At 39.2% G+C, this 14,692-nt stretch overlaps 1 protein-coding gene across 34 annotated transcripts in view; it reads right to left on the bottom strand.

Moving 5' to 3' along the window:
- Positions 1-14,692, bottom strand: part of NEB (nebulin) — a 226,748-nt gene that overhangs the window by 8,520 nt on the left and 203,536 nt on the right. For 6 of the 34 annotated variants that reach the window (XM_060152928.1, XM_060152894.1, XM_060152892.1 and 3 more), the window contains 13 exons: positions 14,287-14,397; positions 13,597-13,710; positions 12,978-13,082; positions 10,643-10,747; positions 10,023-10,127; positions 9,241-9,333; positions 8,095-8,187; positions 5,995-6,087; positions 5,414-5,506; positions 4,341-4,433; positions 2,556-2,648; positions 1,503-1,595; positions 872-964 (listed from right to left, as the gene is read on the bottom strand). In XM_060152928.1, the coding sequence (XP_060008911.1) occupies positions 872-964; positions 1,503-1,595; positions 2,556-2,648; positions 4,341-4,433; positions 5,414-5,506; positions 5,995-6,087; positions 8,095-8,187; positions 9,241-9,333; positions 10,023-10,127; positions 10,643-10,747; positions 12,978-13,082; positions 13,597-13,710; positions 14,287-14,397 (1,284 nt within the window). The remainder of the gene's footprint in view (positions 1-871; positions 965-1,502; positions 1,596-2,555; positions 2,649-4,340; positions 4,434-5,413; positions 5,507-5,994; positions 6,088-8,094; positions 8,188-9,240; positions 9,334-10,022; positions 10,128-10,642; positions 10,748-12,977; positions 13,083-13,596; positions 13,711-14,286; positions 14,398-14,692) is intronic. The other 28 variants (XM_060152911.1, XM_060152915.1, XM_060152918.1 and 25 more) reach the window with 15 other exon arrangements.

The following is a 14,692-nucleotide window of genomic DNA, read 5'->3' as shown; positions in this document are numbered from 1 at the left end:
TCAGCATCACCTGAGACCCTGCTGGAAATGCAAACTTTCTGGCCCACGCCAGATCTACAGAATGAGAGACCGTGGGTTTCCCGGTGATTCTAATGCACACTAGTCTCAGGAGTCCTGCGTTCCAGTATCCGAGGAACCTGCAGACAGTGTAGGTGCGGAGGGCCGCTGGCGCTTCACTGCGTACGCTAATGTCCCCACACAAACCCCAATGCCCCAGCAATCTATAAACGTATAAAATATCACAGAGCGCAGGCTTACAGAAAACGGCTTACTAAAATAAGCAGCTGAAGACCATGATAAATACAGAAGAACAAAGAGAACTAAAATTGGTAAAACAAAAAACAGTTCGAGTGACACTTTCATTTTTAAGTAAATTGACATTCATTTGCCAAAACCACTACTGGTTCTTAAATTTATGTCGTTATCCCTGAAGGAGAGGATTAGGGGTTATTTTTCCTCAAGGTCTCTTTGTCCAAATCCGGCAGGGTAAATTAGAACCTAAAGTCAGGTGCAAAAACACAACAAAATCACAACTCCACTGTCTAGAAAGAGCCCTGTCACACCTACTACGCCACTCCCCAAATTTCACAAGTACGTAAAACAAAGAGACCTTAGGGGTAATGGATAGAGAGTAAGTTTAGGGAGAGAGGAGCAAAAGGATGATTTATTACTTTCTGATATTAGAACTTTAAAATATGGATTAAAGCAACCTTGTTATTATGGAGTTAAGTCTAGGAGTAGCTCTAAAGGGAAGAAGGATAAACGTGATTAAGAAATTCACAAAATTTCAGTTGCCTTTAAAAAGTAGGATTAATATGTATTATTTTAAATCATTAAAGAAGTAGTTTCTTTTTTTTCCTTGCCAAAGTACCGAGCTAATATTTTCTTGATTGTGTTTGACTCTCTCCATCTCTGGAGTGACAGGTAAAGGGGTTCCCTTGCCCATGTTTTCTTTGTATAACACCTGTGTGATAAGAAAGCATCCAGAAAAACAACCATAAGTAACATTACATTTGTTGTGAGATTTTAAGGGTCAGTTCAACTTCCTTGTTATCAAATGACACAGTAGTCCGAGGAGCCAGGAGTTATGTGCTAACAAGATGCCACAAAAAAATTTAATGATAGCCACTTTTGGGATTAGCAAACTGACACTATCTGGGGTAGCAGGGCCCTTAGTTGCTGGGGAAAGACTGGAGTTATCCTCCCAAACAGTCACGTGGGGATTTGAGATTGTTAGAACTTGGTTGTGTTGTTATCCAAGCAAACTAAAAGAAAAAAGGTTTCAAAAAACATTTTTTTAAATGCCAGATATAACAGAAATCAGAATTAACTTGAAAAAAAATCCATAATAGTAACACAGAAATGTGAAAGTATGTCCTTTTGCTAAGTGAGGTATGTTAGAAGCAAAGGAAGGGAAGTGGATTTAAAAGAAGAACAAATGTTAAGAATCAACTTAATTATGACGTTAAATGGCATCTATTTTCCCTTTCTTTCCAAAATACCGAGCTAAGGTTCTCTTGATTGAGTTTGACTCTCTGCATCTCTGGAGTGATGGAGATTGGGATTCCTGTGCCCAGGTTTTCTTTGTATAGCACCTGTGTGATAGGGAAGCATCCAGAACAAAAAGAGCAATCAACCACTCTCCCCTTCTTGCAGAGCAGTTGGGAGTAGAAGGACAAGGAGGAAGAGAACCAGTTAGAGGAAGGGAAATACCAGAAGCTTCTAGATCCAACCTGTAGGAGCCTAAAGACGTCCTTAAAAGCAAGGGAATGCAGGAAGGAGCAGGGAAGCTAAGAAATTTGAAAGAATTATACTGTTTTGTTGAACTAGTCTCTGCATCACTGAGCAAAGGAGAGCACCATGGAAGGGAACGATGAGCTGCGCCCCCCAGCTTGTTACAAGGTTGGGGGAAAAAAGGGCAGAGGCAGAAGGAGAACCAAAGAAGTTATTTTGATTTGGAAATGTTATTAATAAACCACATAAGGATATTTAGGTTTAATAAACACTGCATATATGAAGGTGCATACACACAAGTCTTCTTTTGTTGATTTTCAAAAGAAGTCAAGGTATTTAATTTTTAGTTTAGGTGAACATATTGGGAAGAATTAATTATATTTAAATGGAGAACAGTGACAAAATGCTAAAAAAAAAAAACAAACCTGAAAATATCTATACAAATACCAGTAGAGACCAAGAAGGTTAGAATAGGAAATGAAGCCAACAGTTTAAATTTATTTGCAGAATAAATTTTTGTAAGCTTTACGTTCAACTGAAAGTTGCCAAAGCAGGATAATGTGGGTGCCTAGAGACTGGGAATGCTATGTTTTTAAAGGCTGGAATATCATATTGAACATTTTTTAAGTGATGTTAATGTTTAACCAAAATGGGGAAACTGATTCATGGGAAATGGCAGCATTAAGTTGCAAACAAGACACAAGACGTGTCAAAGTTTTTACTGGGATGAGTTGATTAGGTTTTAAAATATAGCCATTAATCTTTTTAAAAAATGGTTTAAAATTAGTTAAAGGGTTTTTGTTTGTTTGCTTTTTAAATACCGAACTAAAGTTTTCTTGATTGTGTTTGACTCTCTCCATCTCTGGAGTGATGGGAACTGGAATCCCTTTCCCGATGTTTTCTTTATACAACACCTGTACGATACAAGAAAGCATCCAGAAAAAAAAAGAGCAGTCAAAAACAGCCCTTTCAGCTGTCGTGTAAGGAACGTACTATGAAACACAGACGTCAAACAGGAAAGACAAATTCACCAAGTCAATCTGTTTTTTCAAGCACAGATCTGGATGAAAACATGCTCCATATTTCCTTGGCTAAAGTGCTGGTGTATTTGATGTTCAACTTTTAAGCTAACTCATATATTAAATGTTGGTTTTCTGTGTTAGGAATTAAAAAAAATCAAATTAATTTCATAAAATTACTAAAATGCTTAGTGTACAATAGAAAGGTTATTTTTTAATTAGATGGGCAAATATTTATTTTCCCTACACAGGACATCTGTTTTACAGAATAACAGATATTTTAAACCCTAGGTCAAATCTATGCAATATAGGAAATTGGTCTTTGTTGGGTAAATTCAAGTTATAGAGGTGGTCAAGTCTAAATACATAGCACTGTTTATCTTCCATAGAATCTTAAAGGCTCTATGCACCACTGGATAAAAATTGCCTAAACGCAACCTATGTAAAAATTAACACAAATGGTTACTTAAAAGAAATTGTCCAGGATCATTAATATCTCAAATAGATATGAACAATAATATACTTACTGTAATACAGAAGAAAATGATTTTTAAATAGTTTTGAAAATTAATGTAAACCTTTCCAAAAGAAGGAATAATAATATATACCTATAGGGAAAACAGTGAATATAACATTCTGAAAATAATATCAATTTATACCGAAAATTTAATAAAATCAAAAGGTTGTTAGTGAATAGTAATTAAAAACAAAAAAGCAAAACAAAACAAAGACAGTGGGACCAAAGAAAGTTACTTAATTGTGTGAAAGAATCAAACTTTCAGAAAATATTTAAATGGAGAATTAAAAAACATTTTGGATCAAAACTCGCCCTACCTACCCGCCCACCCCCCCAAAAAAAAATCCAGCTAAATTTTCCTAATGACATTTGATTCTCCATCCCAGGCATAAGTAAATCTAAGATCCTTATATAAAAGTTTCACAGACTATTGAGTAGTATAGAGTTTTTTAGCAACAAAAATATTAATAAAAGAGAAAATAACATTAAATACAGACTCACGATCTAATTTGTATATTTTTTAAAAGATCAGAAGATCTGGATTTCTATTCATGGAATGGCTTGTTTAGAACAAGTATCAAGATAAGATTGCTTTGGGTTCCAATACTGAGTGGTTTTCTTTCTTGGTGCTCTGTTTATCCAGATAGGATCTATGTTAAGCTAAACCTTGTCCCTAGCAAGGGCCACTATTTCTACACATGGCCTCAAGCCCTGTGTCTTTTCTTTCAATGCTAACGCAGCTACATCAAATAAAAGTATTCCCAAGTAAATAAAGCTATAGTGTTTGGGGGTTTTGGACATCAATTAACTTCAAAAGTCCCATAAAACATGAAAAGGGAAGGAAAGGAATCAATGAAACGTTTTAAGGGACTATTATAGGAAGTATAAAATGTTAGAATCAAATGGTGAGTAAAAGATCTGGAAAACAGAAAAATATAGTTGATGAGATTTTTTTTTTTTAGAAAAATGTGTTAAACTGATTATTTTAAAGGGACTAACAGAAGTTTTGTTTTAGACAACGGTATTATCTTTTTTTTTAATACGAGTTAAAAGAGCTTTCTCCCAAATACCGAGCTAAAGTTCTCCTGGTTGTGCTTGACCCGCTCCATCTCGGGAGTGACTGGGAGGGGAGTCCCCTTGCTCAAGTTCTCTTTGTACAGAATCTGTGTGCACAAAATCAACAATCAAATCAGCCTGGACCCATTGTTTAGGAAGACTTAGCTTTTAAAATAGGTTCTAAAAGTATTTTTGCTTGTTTGTTTTCATAATGACATAAAATTGGCCTAAATAACTTTAAGAAATAGAACAAGTACAGATCACCTTTGGCCGTTTCATCACACACAGTATGAGGTCTATCAGTAAGAGGCATTCATAGCAACCGAGCTGCCAGGCTGCAGGAGGAGTCAGTCACTATATAAGCCTTCTCTCAAAGACAAGGACTCGGCCTTATCAGAGACAACTCAAGTTAACTGAAATTTACATGCCTCATGAGTTGTTGGTAACTCTAAATTAGGGAACCAAAAAAAGAGGGGGGGAGGGGGTTGGAATAAAATAAATATTAAAAGCTAAATAAATATTAGCTTTCAATGATCCTGAAACTATTCCAAGGAAAGCTCATTTATCTCTCGTGATGTACCAGAAATAGCTGAGCCAAGTAAATCTGTATTTCTGAGTTACTCTGAATTGCTATGTTGTCTTTGGAATGAAAATGTTCAAGAATCACATTCTTTTAAGAAGAGCTGCAAACAAAATACATCAAACAGAGCCACAATAAATACAAATAAAATTCTAGCTAACATTATCCTTTCGGAGGCATGTTAGATTTTACTTTTGACTTGTGCCACACTGGTTAGAAACACCTACTGTTATTCAAGGGGAATTTGAGGAAGGAAACACTTAAGTATTACAGGTTTTTAAGGAATGTGATCAATAGCTACGTTTTAGGAAAAACATAGTTAAAATTTCACAGCAGAACTAAAATACTAAATTAGATTTGGGTTGAAAACTGAGGTAATATTTGGTATCATTATTTTCATTATATGAATTTAGTATTTTTACAGGAAAATTATATATTGGTAATGTGTTAAAAATATTATTTTAAATAAAAAATAAGGGATTTTATTTTTTGGCCCCTAAGAAATACCGAGCTAAAGTTCTCTTGATTGCGTTTGACTCTCTCCATCTCTGGAGTGACAGGGGTTGGGGTTCCTTTCCCCAGATTTTCTTTGTACAAAACCTGTGAGATACAAGAAAGTACCCAAAAGACATTCAAAACAAACACAAAGATTAAGGAAGAGAGAAGATGGGGGGCAGGGGGTGGGTGTGAGGAGGGGGTTTTTTAGTGAGTAATATTTAGTAAGGATAATGCTTTTATTTTTTACTTCACATTTTAAGGATAAACTCTACAATGCTAATTCTGGGCATGAAAAGGTACCACAGAAAAGGTTGAGTTATGAATGGTGAGGAATCTTACGTTAATTCTATTTACAGTATTTCAGATCTAAGTGCTCACACTTGTCAGTCGCCAAAAGTGTTAAAATACCATCAGAAAATTGAGTTATTTTGTGTAAGTCCAGATGGTCTTGGTCAGGTGGAACACACATACACACACGGACACACACAAAATTGGTGTTAAGATGTTGCTTTTTAAAAAAGGATGATGGGTTATTCCGGTAATTTTTTTAATGGGAAATCAAGTATCTTATTTGATATATTTGTAAATACCGAGCTAAAGTTCTCTTGATTGCGTTTGACTCTCTCAATCTCTGGAGTGACAGGGGTTGGAATGCCTGTTCCCAAGTTTTCTTTGTACAAAACCTGTAGAAGATAATTAGAACATCTAAAAAAGTAAAATGACCACGAATCCTTTGGATTACAGCTATATGTGGGCTATTTGGTGGAAACTCATAAAAGCAATCTAGCCTTCAAACATGACACTCAGGGAATAAGGAAGGAAATGCCACAAATATCTATGTTCTCTCTTCAAAAGTAGTAATTTTACTACCTTGAAGACTGTACTAAATTATGCATTTTCTGTAGTCAACATTTAGTACATTCCTAAAATGCATTAAATAGTGCTAATGAATTTAACAATGAAAAAAGTCTAACCATTTCATAACATCTAGTATTAGCCCCTTGAATATAATGGGTTCACAATAGATGTGTACTTCAATAGATGGCTTGGCTTAGATTTTTCTAACCATGTGATCCTCTGTTCCTTCACAGTTGTTGAGAATTTTCTGTTTGTTTTGTATTTTCTTCTGAAAATTCCTAGCTGGCCTTTAGACTGCACGTACCCTTAATGCAAGGAGACTTAAACAGTTTATTTTTCCAGGAAGAGCATTTTTCTCTGAAATTTTTACTGATGACTGCTGGGTCTTGCCAATTAGTGTTTTTGAACAGGGAAGAGTTCCTATTTGTTCTGGGTAGTGCCAAAGGACTGTAAATGTTAATGAAACAAGTAAGGAACTTCCAGAGCCTCTTAGCTTCTTCCATTCCTTCCTCCCTCCCAATGTTAAGAATTTTCAGCCTAAAGGAAGGAATGAATTCTTTTTAAATGGATGGATTCTATGTTGCACTAGAGCACAGGCTGGGGAGCAACATAGAAATCCTAGGGGTTTGTGTCACAGATTAATTCCTAAAATCACTGACAAACTAGTGTTGATATCTTTTCTTTGCTAGGAAACTTTTCAGGATCTTTAAATATCTACTATCTTGGTACAAAGTTGTATTTCTTTACTAGGCAAGGCAACGGAACAGATCGTGGACCACAGAACAAAACAAAATCAGAGAAAGGCAAGAAGTTGCAATCAGAAGCAGCAAAGGAGATGCGGGCTGGTTTTCCTGGATTAGTGGACATGTAATTCTAAATGCAGTCTGTACCACTGGGAGCCAGAGTATAGGCAGGGAATGCGAAGGGAATGAGGTCTAAATAATACAAACGACTTGCAAGAGAAATAGCAACTGTCTTCTAATGGAAATTAAATGAGAGTTCAGGCCTCCAGGGGCCAGGCAGATCTCTGAAACCAAGATCCTCACCTTTTATGGGCCATCAACTATTTCCCAAACTTCACACAATCTTTTGCTAGTAGCCAGCAATTGCTTAGAAACTGCTTACGGATGGAGGGGCGGCGCGCGTGCGCGCTGGGGGAGGGGGGGACGGGGGGGGGTGGGCGGAGACGGGGCTAGCTGGACAGAAGGTCGGGAGAAATGTGTACTAAACCTGATATTTCAGGTGTGGGAGAATCCCACCTCCCCCAAAACACACACTGCGCACAGGTGCCTGCGATTCCTGTTAGAGAACAGGGTTAAGGTATAATATACCCTTGTGGGTAGATGACAGCCAGCGCCTTGAACACGCGCTGTATTTACAAGGAGAGAGCAGAGGATACAGGGCAAGGGAGGGGAGGTGGCCGCGGAGACGTCGCTAGGCTGCCTAGGGTCTTCCGGACCGTGGAGAATGCCCTGAGGTATGTATATACATCCATGCATGTATACATATTTCTTTTCTATTTTATGTTTATATGTATATGCTTTTGGTTAACTACCTTGAGATCATCCCAATAAACTTATTACTACAGTCGGCACATTTTACTTTAGAAACTGCAGGTATGATGAGCAATCACGAAGCCTAGTGCCTTGTGCTCCTTGATTACGTAAAGACAGTTTCCTCTTCTGCTTTTGCAAACCGCACTGCCCCTCACAGGGCAGGGAGGATTCGCACCATCCTCGGGCTTGGGAAGCCCAGCAGAAGGGACACGGGGTGAGACAAGCCAGCCGGCGGGGGTAGGGCTGAGTGTGGGGGAGAGGCCGGGGGCGCATTACCGAGCTGATGTGCTTCTGTGTCTCCTTGACGCGCTTCACTTCAGGCAGGTCTGGGATGGGGGTTCCTTGTCCAACCGCCTCCTTATACTTCACCTGTAGGTGTAAAAGTGGGAACGTGTGCATGCGTTTGATTAGTAGCCCCGCGACGTGCGAAGTCACAGTTTAAACAGCACAAAACCTATGCTTAGGGGGAAGGGGGCCACATGCTGATACTGGGTCCGTGCCAAGGACACGGACATTTGGGCTCTCTCTGGTCTCTTTGGGGTGGGGTCCACACTTAGACTGAAGCCCCTTCTCTTCCCTGGGGTCTCCATGTCTTACAGCCACAGTTCATTGGCCGAGGATGGACACACTCACATATACACACCAGGAAGAGCCAGTCTCTGACTCTCCCAACTGCTACTTTCTTACAGGTGACAATGAGTCTCTTCTTGACCAAACTTGACTCAGGCTCCTCTGAACCTTCTTCCCAACTAGGCCTTGAGCTTCGGACTTCCTAGACCATCTCTGCACCTCCCAATTTTAGCCAGAAACCTGCTAAGTCAGTTTAGCCAAAATCCCCCACCCTGGATGTCTCATCATCCTTGATATCTGATCAAATTCCTTAACGCCCTGCGCCCCCAATCCCCCAGGAGAAGCCTGATCACCTTGACCTGCCTCCAGCAAAAATCCTGGTAGGTTGGTTTAGGCAGAATCTCCCATTTACCCCCGAGGTTTCTTCTGAGTAATTTTCCATCCACTGATCCTTTCTCCACACCCCGACCTCCCCATCCCCCCATCCCTGTCCAACCATCCCCGCCCCCATAAATCCCTCCTTTCCCTTGTATTTAGAATTGAGCTCAGCTCTATACCAAGATCTCTTTGCCCCTATATCGCAATTGTCCTGAATAAAAATCTTTTTTGTTGTTGTTTTAACTGCTTAAACTACTGTCCAGCTCTGGTTTGCTTTGACACAGGCCTCTCCATTTTTTACATCTAACCAGCCCTCATGAAAACTGCCTCGGCACTGCATTATGAGATGACCCTTATTTTAGCAACTTAAGCTGCCTCCGGTGACAAAAGTCATGAGTGCAGCTCAGACATCAGTGTAAATCTTCAAAGGCGAGCAGAAAATTTTGAAAGTGAGTCCCCAGTGGCTGTCTTTACCGAGCTAATATGGTCCTGGGTTTGCTTCACTCTCATCATCTCAGGTGTCTTTCCAATCGCCGTTCCTGGTGAGACATCTTCTTTATATAAAACCTGGGCATTCAGAATCAGGACAGTGTTACACAGAAGAAAGGAAAACCCAGCAATTCCTGGAGAAAGACTAGGAAACTTGGCTTCTGTGAAAACAGAAGACACTAGAGAATGTTCTTAGGCAAGTGCTGGAGCATCTGGACTGTCTTCTGCATCAGCATCAATAACTCAAACCATGTATACAACACACATCTGAATTTCCAGATCTTGAAATTTCTTTTAAGATTATCATACTGTATTAATACATGATGAGAAAAACCAGAAAATGTTGATTAAAAAACCCTCCCATGTGAAACACAAAATCCATTAAAGAAATACAAAGTCAGTTATTTTGGGAAAGGATAATAAATCACAGTGTCAGAAAGAAATCCATCTTCTGGAGCAAGACAACACGTTACTGCTCTGGGATTTAAAAAGTTAAAAAGAAAAAAGCTCCTTTGTTAGCAGATTTAAGTTGTTATTTCAAATGGTATCTGGGGTGATGATTTTAGAGCAAAGTATGGGGAATTTTAACAAATAACTGCTAGCATTAACTGAGGAGGTTAGATGTTAATTGTCTGAATCAACGTACGGCTAGTATATTTTCAATAGGTTAGTATATTAGGTTAGTATATTTTCAAAGAGGAGCCTGATATTATTAGGTTAGCATTAAATTATTAGGTTAGCATTAGGAAAATAAATAGTAAATATACCGAGCTGAAATTCTTTTGATTTTCTTTAACACGCAGTATTTCTGGCGTGTCTTGAACAACTGTAATTTTTCCTTTACTGTTTTTAAGGTCACACTGGTATTGAAGCTATGAAAAAAGAGCAAACATCTTGGTAAGATTTCAACATTGTTTTATATATTGTATTGTCCTATATTGTGTAAAGGAAGTTAAAATCTTATATTTAAAAAAAAATTTCTATGCTACAATAATCATAGTCACATAGCCAACGGGAATTTCTTTAATAAGAATTTTATGAAGAAACTAAATTTTTAAGCCCTAAAACTAGTTTTTAAATATATATATCTTGCCTAGAGTTAATTTTGAAAAAGATGTCACCACCAATGGAAGATGGTGATAGTTCATATTCGGTGACAGGAAACCACCAACAAAGTTAAGAGATGGGTCTTTCATGCTATGAGTTGGGATTGAGATATAAGGTGAGTTCAGAGAAGACAGGAGCACACAGCTCCCGGGCGGGGGGGTGGGAGGTGTGGAGGGCTGCTGCAGGTAGATACGCAAGCATGTGTGCCCAGAGGCATCCTTCTTGCCCCATCTCATCCCAGGTACCAGTGAGCTGTGTCTTAGATTCAATAAAAACTCACAAGGCTGAAGTTCTTTTGGTTCTCCCGGATCCTCTGCATCTCTGGGGTGTCCAAAACGGTCTCATAATATGACATGCACTTCTCTGCATCTTCCTTGTACTTTTTCTGGAAATAGATTCCAAGAAATAAGGATAGGGAATAACACAGGGATATGGGCCAATGGGACCTAAAATAGCCCTTCCTACTCAGCAGAGGGGAAGTCCTTTATATTTTTTTGACTATTTAAGGATGTTAGGGAGTTATAAAACAGAGCCCTCTGGGTCAGTGAGTGCCACGCCTTTTCTTTCCAGGAGAACTGAGCCCAGGCATTTAATAGGACCCATTGTCATGGCAAAGCTGGCAGAGGGAGGCCCCTGTGGACTGGTCCACACAAGGGAGGTTGACAGCCCCTGAGGTTCCTGGCAGGGACTTAGGGATGTCTACAGTGAACTGGATGGAGCCAGGCTATTCAACAGGCAGGTGGAGAAAAGCAGGAGGGTTAAGAGCCATCAGCAAGGCCTCCTGAATGCCAGTCCTTGGTTGGTGACAAGGATATTTTCGCTGAGCTGTGAGCAGGTGTGGTCCAGGCTCCTGGCCAGAGCTCCCAGGGTGGGACCAGGAAATCTACATTCCCAGGTGTTTACTAAGTATAGTCAGGCCAGGCAACTACTGCTTTAGAACTCACTGATTAGGAGACAGGCAAAAATTCTAATTTGGGGCTACTCAAGTAAATTGCAGATTCCTGATCAGCAGTGAAGATTAAAACAAATGAGGGTATATCCTGGTGTATGAAGGACATCTTACTTTTCTTTATCTCTGTTTGTAGGAAGATGGAGAGTTACCCATCATAAGAGGAATCAGGGGTAGATTGTGTGGTTAGCATTGATGACATAATCTCAATCTTATTAAAAAAATTGATAATCCAAATGTGGGCGGTCTACTTTGTTTCTTCCAGATTTGCACACAAATTTTACATCCACATTATGGGACTGATTCTTCAATTACGGGTGGTAACTCACGCCTGTTAGAATGGCCATCATCGAAAATACAAGAGATAACAAATGCTGGTGAGGATGTGGAGAATAGTGCACTGTTGGTGGGATTGTAAACTGGTTTTGACACTATGGAAAACAGTATAGAGGATCCGCAAAAAATTAAAAACAAAACTACCATACAATCCAGAATACGATCTAGGAATATATCCAAAGGATTCGAAAACATTAACTTGAAATACCCTCACTTTCATGTTCATAGCAGCATTATTTACAATAGCCAAGACATGGAAACAACCTAAGCGTCTATCAACAGATGATGGATAAAAAAGTTGTGGTAGGGGCTTCCCTGGTGGCACAGTGGTTGAGAGTCCGCCTGCCGATGCAGGGGACACGGGTTCGTGCCCCGGTCCGGGAAGGTCCCACATGCCGCGGAGCGGCTGGGCCCGTGGGCCATGGCCGCTGAGCCTGCGCGTCCGGAGCCTGTGCTCCGCAATGGGAGAAGCCACAACAGTGAGAGGCCCGCGTACCGCAAAAAAAAAAAAAAAAAAAGTTGTGGTATATATGTACAATGGAATAAAAACTGAGAAAATCCTGCCATTTGCAACAACATGGGTGGACCTTGAGGGCATTACATTAAGTGAGATAAGTCAGACAGAGAAAGACAAACACTGTATGATCTCACCTATTTGTGGAATCTAAAATCAAAACAAATGCCTAGAAAAGGTGATCAGATTTGTGGTTACCAGAGGCGGGAGACTCATGAGGGTGAGGTGGAACTGGAGAAAGGTGGTCAAAAGTGACAAACTTCCAGTTATAAGATAAATAAGTACTAGGGATGTCATGTACAGCATGACGACGACTACAGTGAATGCAGCTCTAACACAGCTCTATGTTACATGTGAAAGGTGTTAAGAGAGTAAATCCTGAGAGTTCACATCACAGGGCAAAATTTTTGTCTTTTTGTTTTGCTTTCTCTCTTTACGGTATCTCTATGAGATGATGAATGCTATCTAAACTTATGTAAGCAATCATTTCACAGTAAATATAAGCCAAACCATTACACTGTACACTTTAAACTTATACAGTCATATATGTCAATTTTATCTCAATAAAACTGGAAAAATAAATTAAAAAAAATTATGGGTGGTACCATGTAAGAGTTCTTCAGTACCTTAAAATTCCCTCCTTTATTTTAATTCTGATACGGAAACCTCAACTCTAACTCAAACTTGCATCATAGACGAACCCCTTCTTTTTCACTGGGAAAAATTGTGATTTGAAAGGATCTTCTTTGGTATTAATGGAAAGACTTGTTCTTCATGATTGGGGTCAATAAGTGATGTTCTGATGAATGTCCTTACCTGGCTTGAAAGGTTCTTGACTTGTTGGGCATGAATGATCTCCGGAGTATCAACCACAGAAGTAAAATTGGCTTTTTCCATTTCTGCTGATTGCTTATACTTAACCTGCAAAAGGACATCCAACAGTTGGGTAAATGTTTACAATGTGCACATTTGTTGGCTTAGTTTGACTAAGAAGTGATTAATACTTCTTATCCAAAAGGATTCATTTATTTGCTAGCCAACATTTTTTCCCTATTGTGTCTATAGCTTTATGCTAAAGAGTGAGATTCAGAAAGAAAGGTTGAGTCCTAGCTGTTGAAAGGCTTACTATCTAGTTGGGGGCGGGGGCAGGGTGGTGTTGGGTAGGGTATGGGAAAGCAGAAGGAGAGAGAGAAACAACAGATAGTAAGGCATCAGTTGTTTACAGAAGAGCTAGGAGAAGGACAGATGAAAGCAGCCCTGGCAAAGGGCCCCTGATCCTTTCATCAGAATGCATTCCACCATGTGGATATTTAGGGATGCCACTGTATGTGTTTAACTGTAATTGACCAACAAGACAACAGAAGGACAACACTGTGTCCTTGTAATCACAGCTACTTTTTTTGTTGAAAGACTGACATGGAACAGTAACACTGACCTGACTGGCAATATCTGTAGCATTCCTGGCTCTGAGGAAGTCGGGAGTTTCACTGGCCATGGCATTCAGGCCTCTTCCTTTGACTTCCAGCTCCAGGTCTCTCTTATATTCTTTCTATAGTAGCATTAAAAAAAAAAAAAAGTTACTTAACTCATGACTAGGTAATAAATGTGCAGAGTGAATACAGATCCACATAACATGCCACCTCAGTTGCTGATGTCACCTTCACCTTTCCCTGCGGCAGGATGGAGTGGTGACAACAGCAGACCACTTTAGGAAACTATTCTACTCAAGCCAGGCCTCCTTTGGAATGCTTTTTAGCATTCTCTACTTAGAAAATTAAAGTATAAAAGCACATTTTAAATCTGGTTTGGTATGTAAAGGATTATACTTAGGTGCCCACCACTCCAGTGTGCTGCCTTTATTTAAATGGGCACAACAAATGTATCAAGGTTAAATCAAATAATATTAGATAAATAACAGGTTACAATAGCCACTACAGAAACAGACTGTTATAATATCAACACATCCAAAATCGAGATATTTTATTTAATGGTTAATAATCACGTTGAATATGGAATCTGAAATACAAAAACTCTCTTTTTATTGCTTTCTGGTTTTTTATGCAACTTGGCTAAGAAGGAGGAGATGCTGGGTTGATTCTGTGCATGCAGTTGGCTGTGTGCCCACCTCATTGAGGATCTGAGTGGCGTTCTTTGCTCTTAGCATGTCGGGCGTATCTTCCATTTCACTGAGACCCTTCCCACGGATGCCTTCCTCTAGATCTTTCCTGTACTCTTTCTATGGCACAAAATACAAGCAACAATGCTGACAAGAAAGCCTGGATTATTCCTCCTTGGTGAAGAGCCAAAACAAAATAAAAAATCCTTCTAATTTTAAAGAGTTACAGTTTAGTAAATAAAGATATGAATAAAGGCAGGGTATAAGCTTCATCAGTTAATATTCAATGTCAAATAAGAAACTAGAAATTAATAGAAGGCTGAGGTAAGCACACTTTATTAGGTATTCAATTAAAAAATTAGAAGAATTAACATGGGTAGTAGCTTAGGGGGTAGTACCAAACACATGTGAACCC

This window comes from Lagenorhynchus albirostris, chromosome 6 (genome assembly GCF_949774975.1).
Source record: "Lagenorhynchus albirostris chromosome 6, mLagAlb1.1, whole genome shotgun sequence".
Taxonomy (NCBI): domain Eukaryota; kingdom Metazoa; phylum Chordata; class Mammalia; order Artiodactyla; family Delphinidae; genus Lagenorhynchus; species Lagenorhynchus albirostris.
The sequence above is the reverse complement of the archived record's forward strand: the minus strand, read 5'-3'. Positions and strand labels throughout refer to the sequence as shown.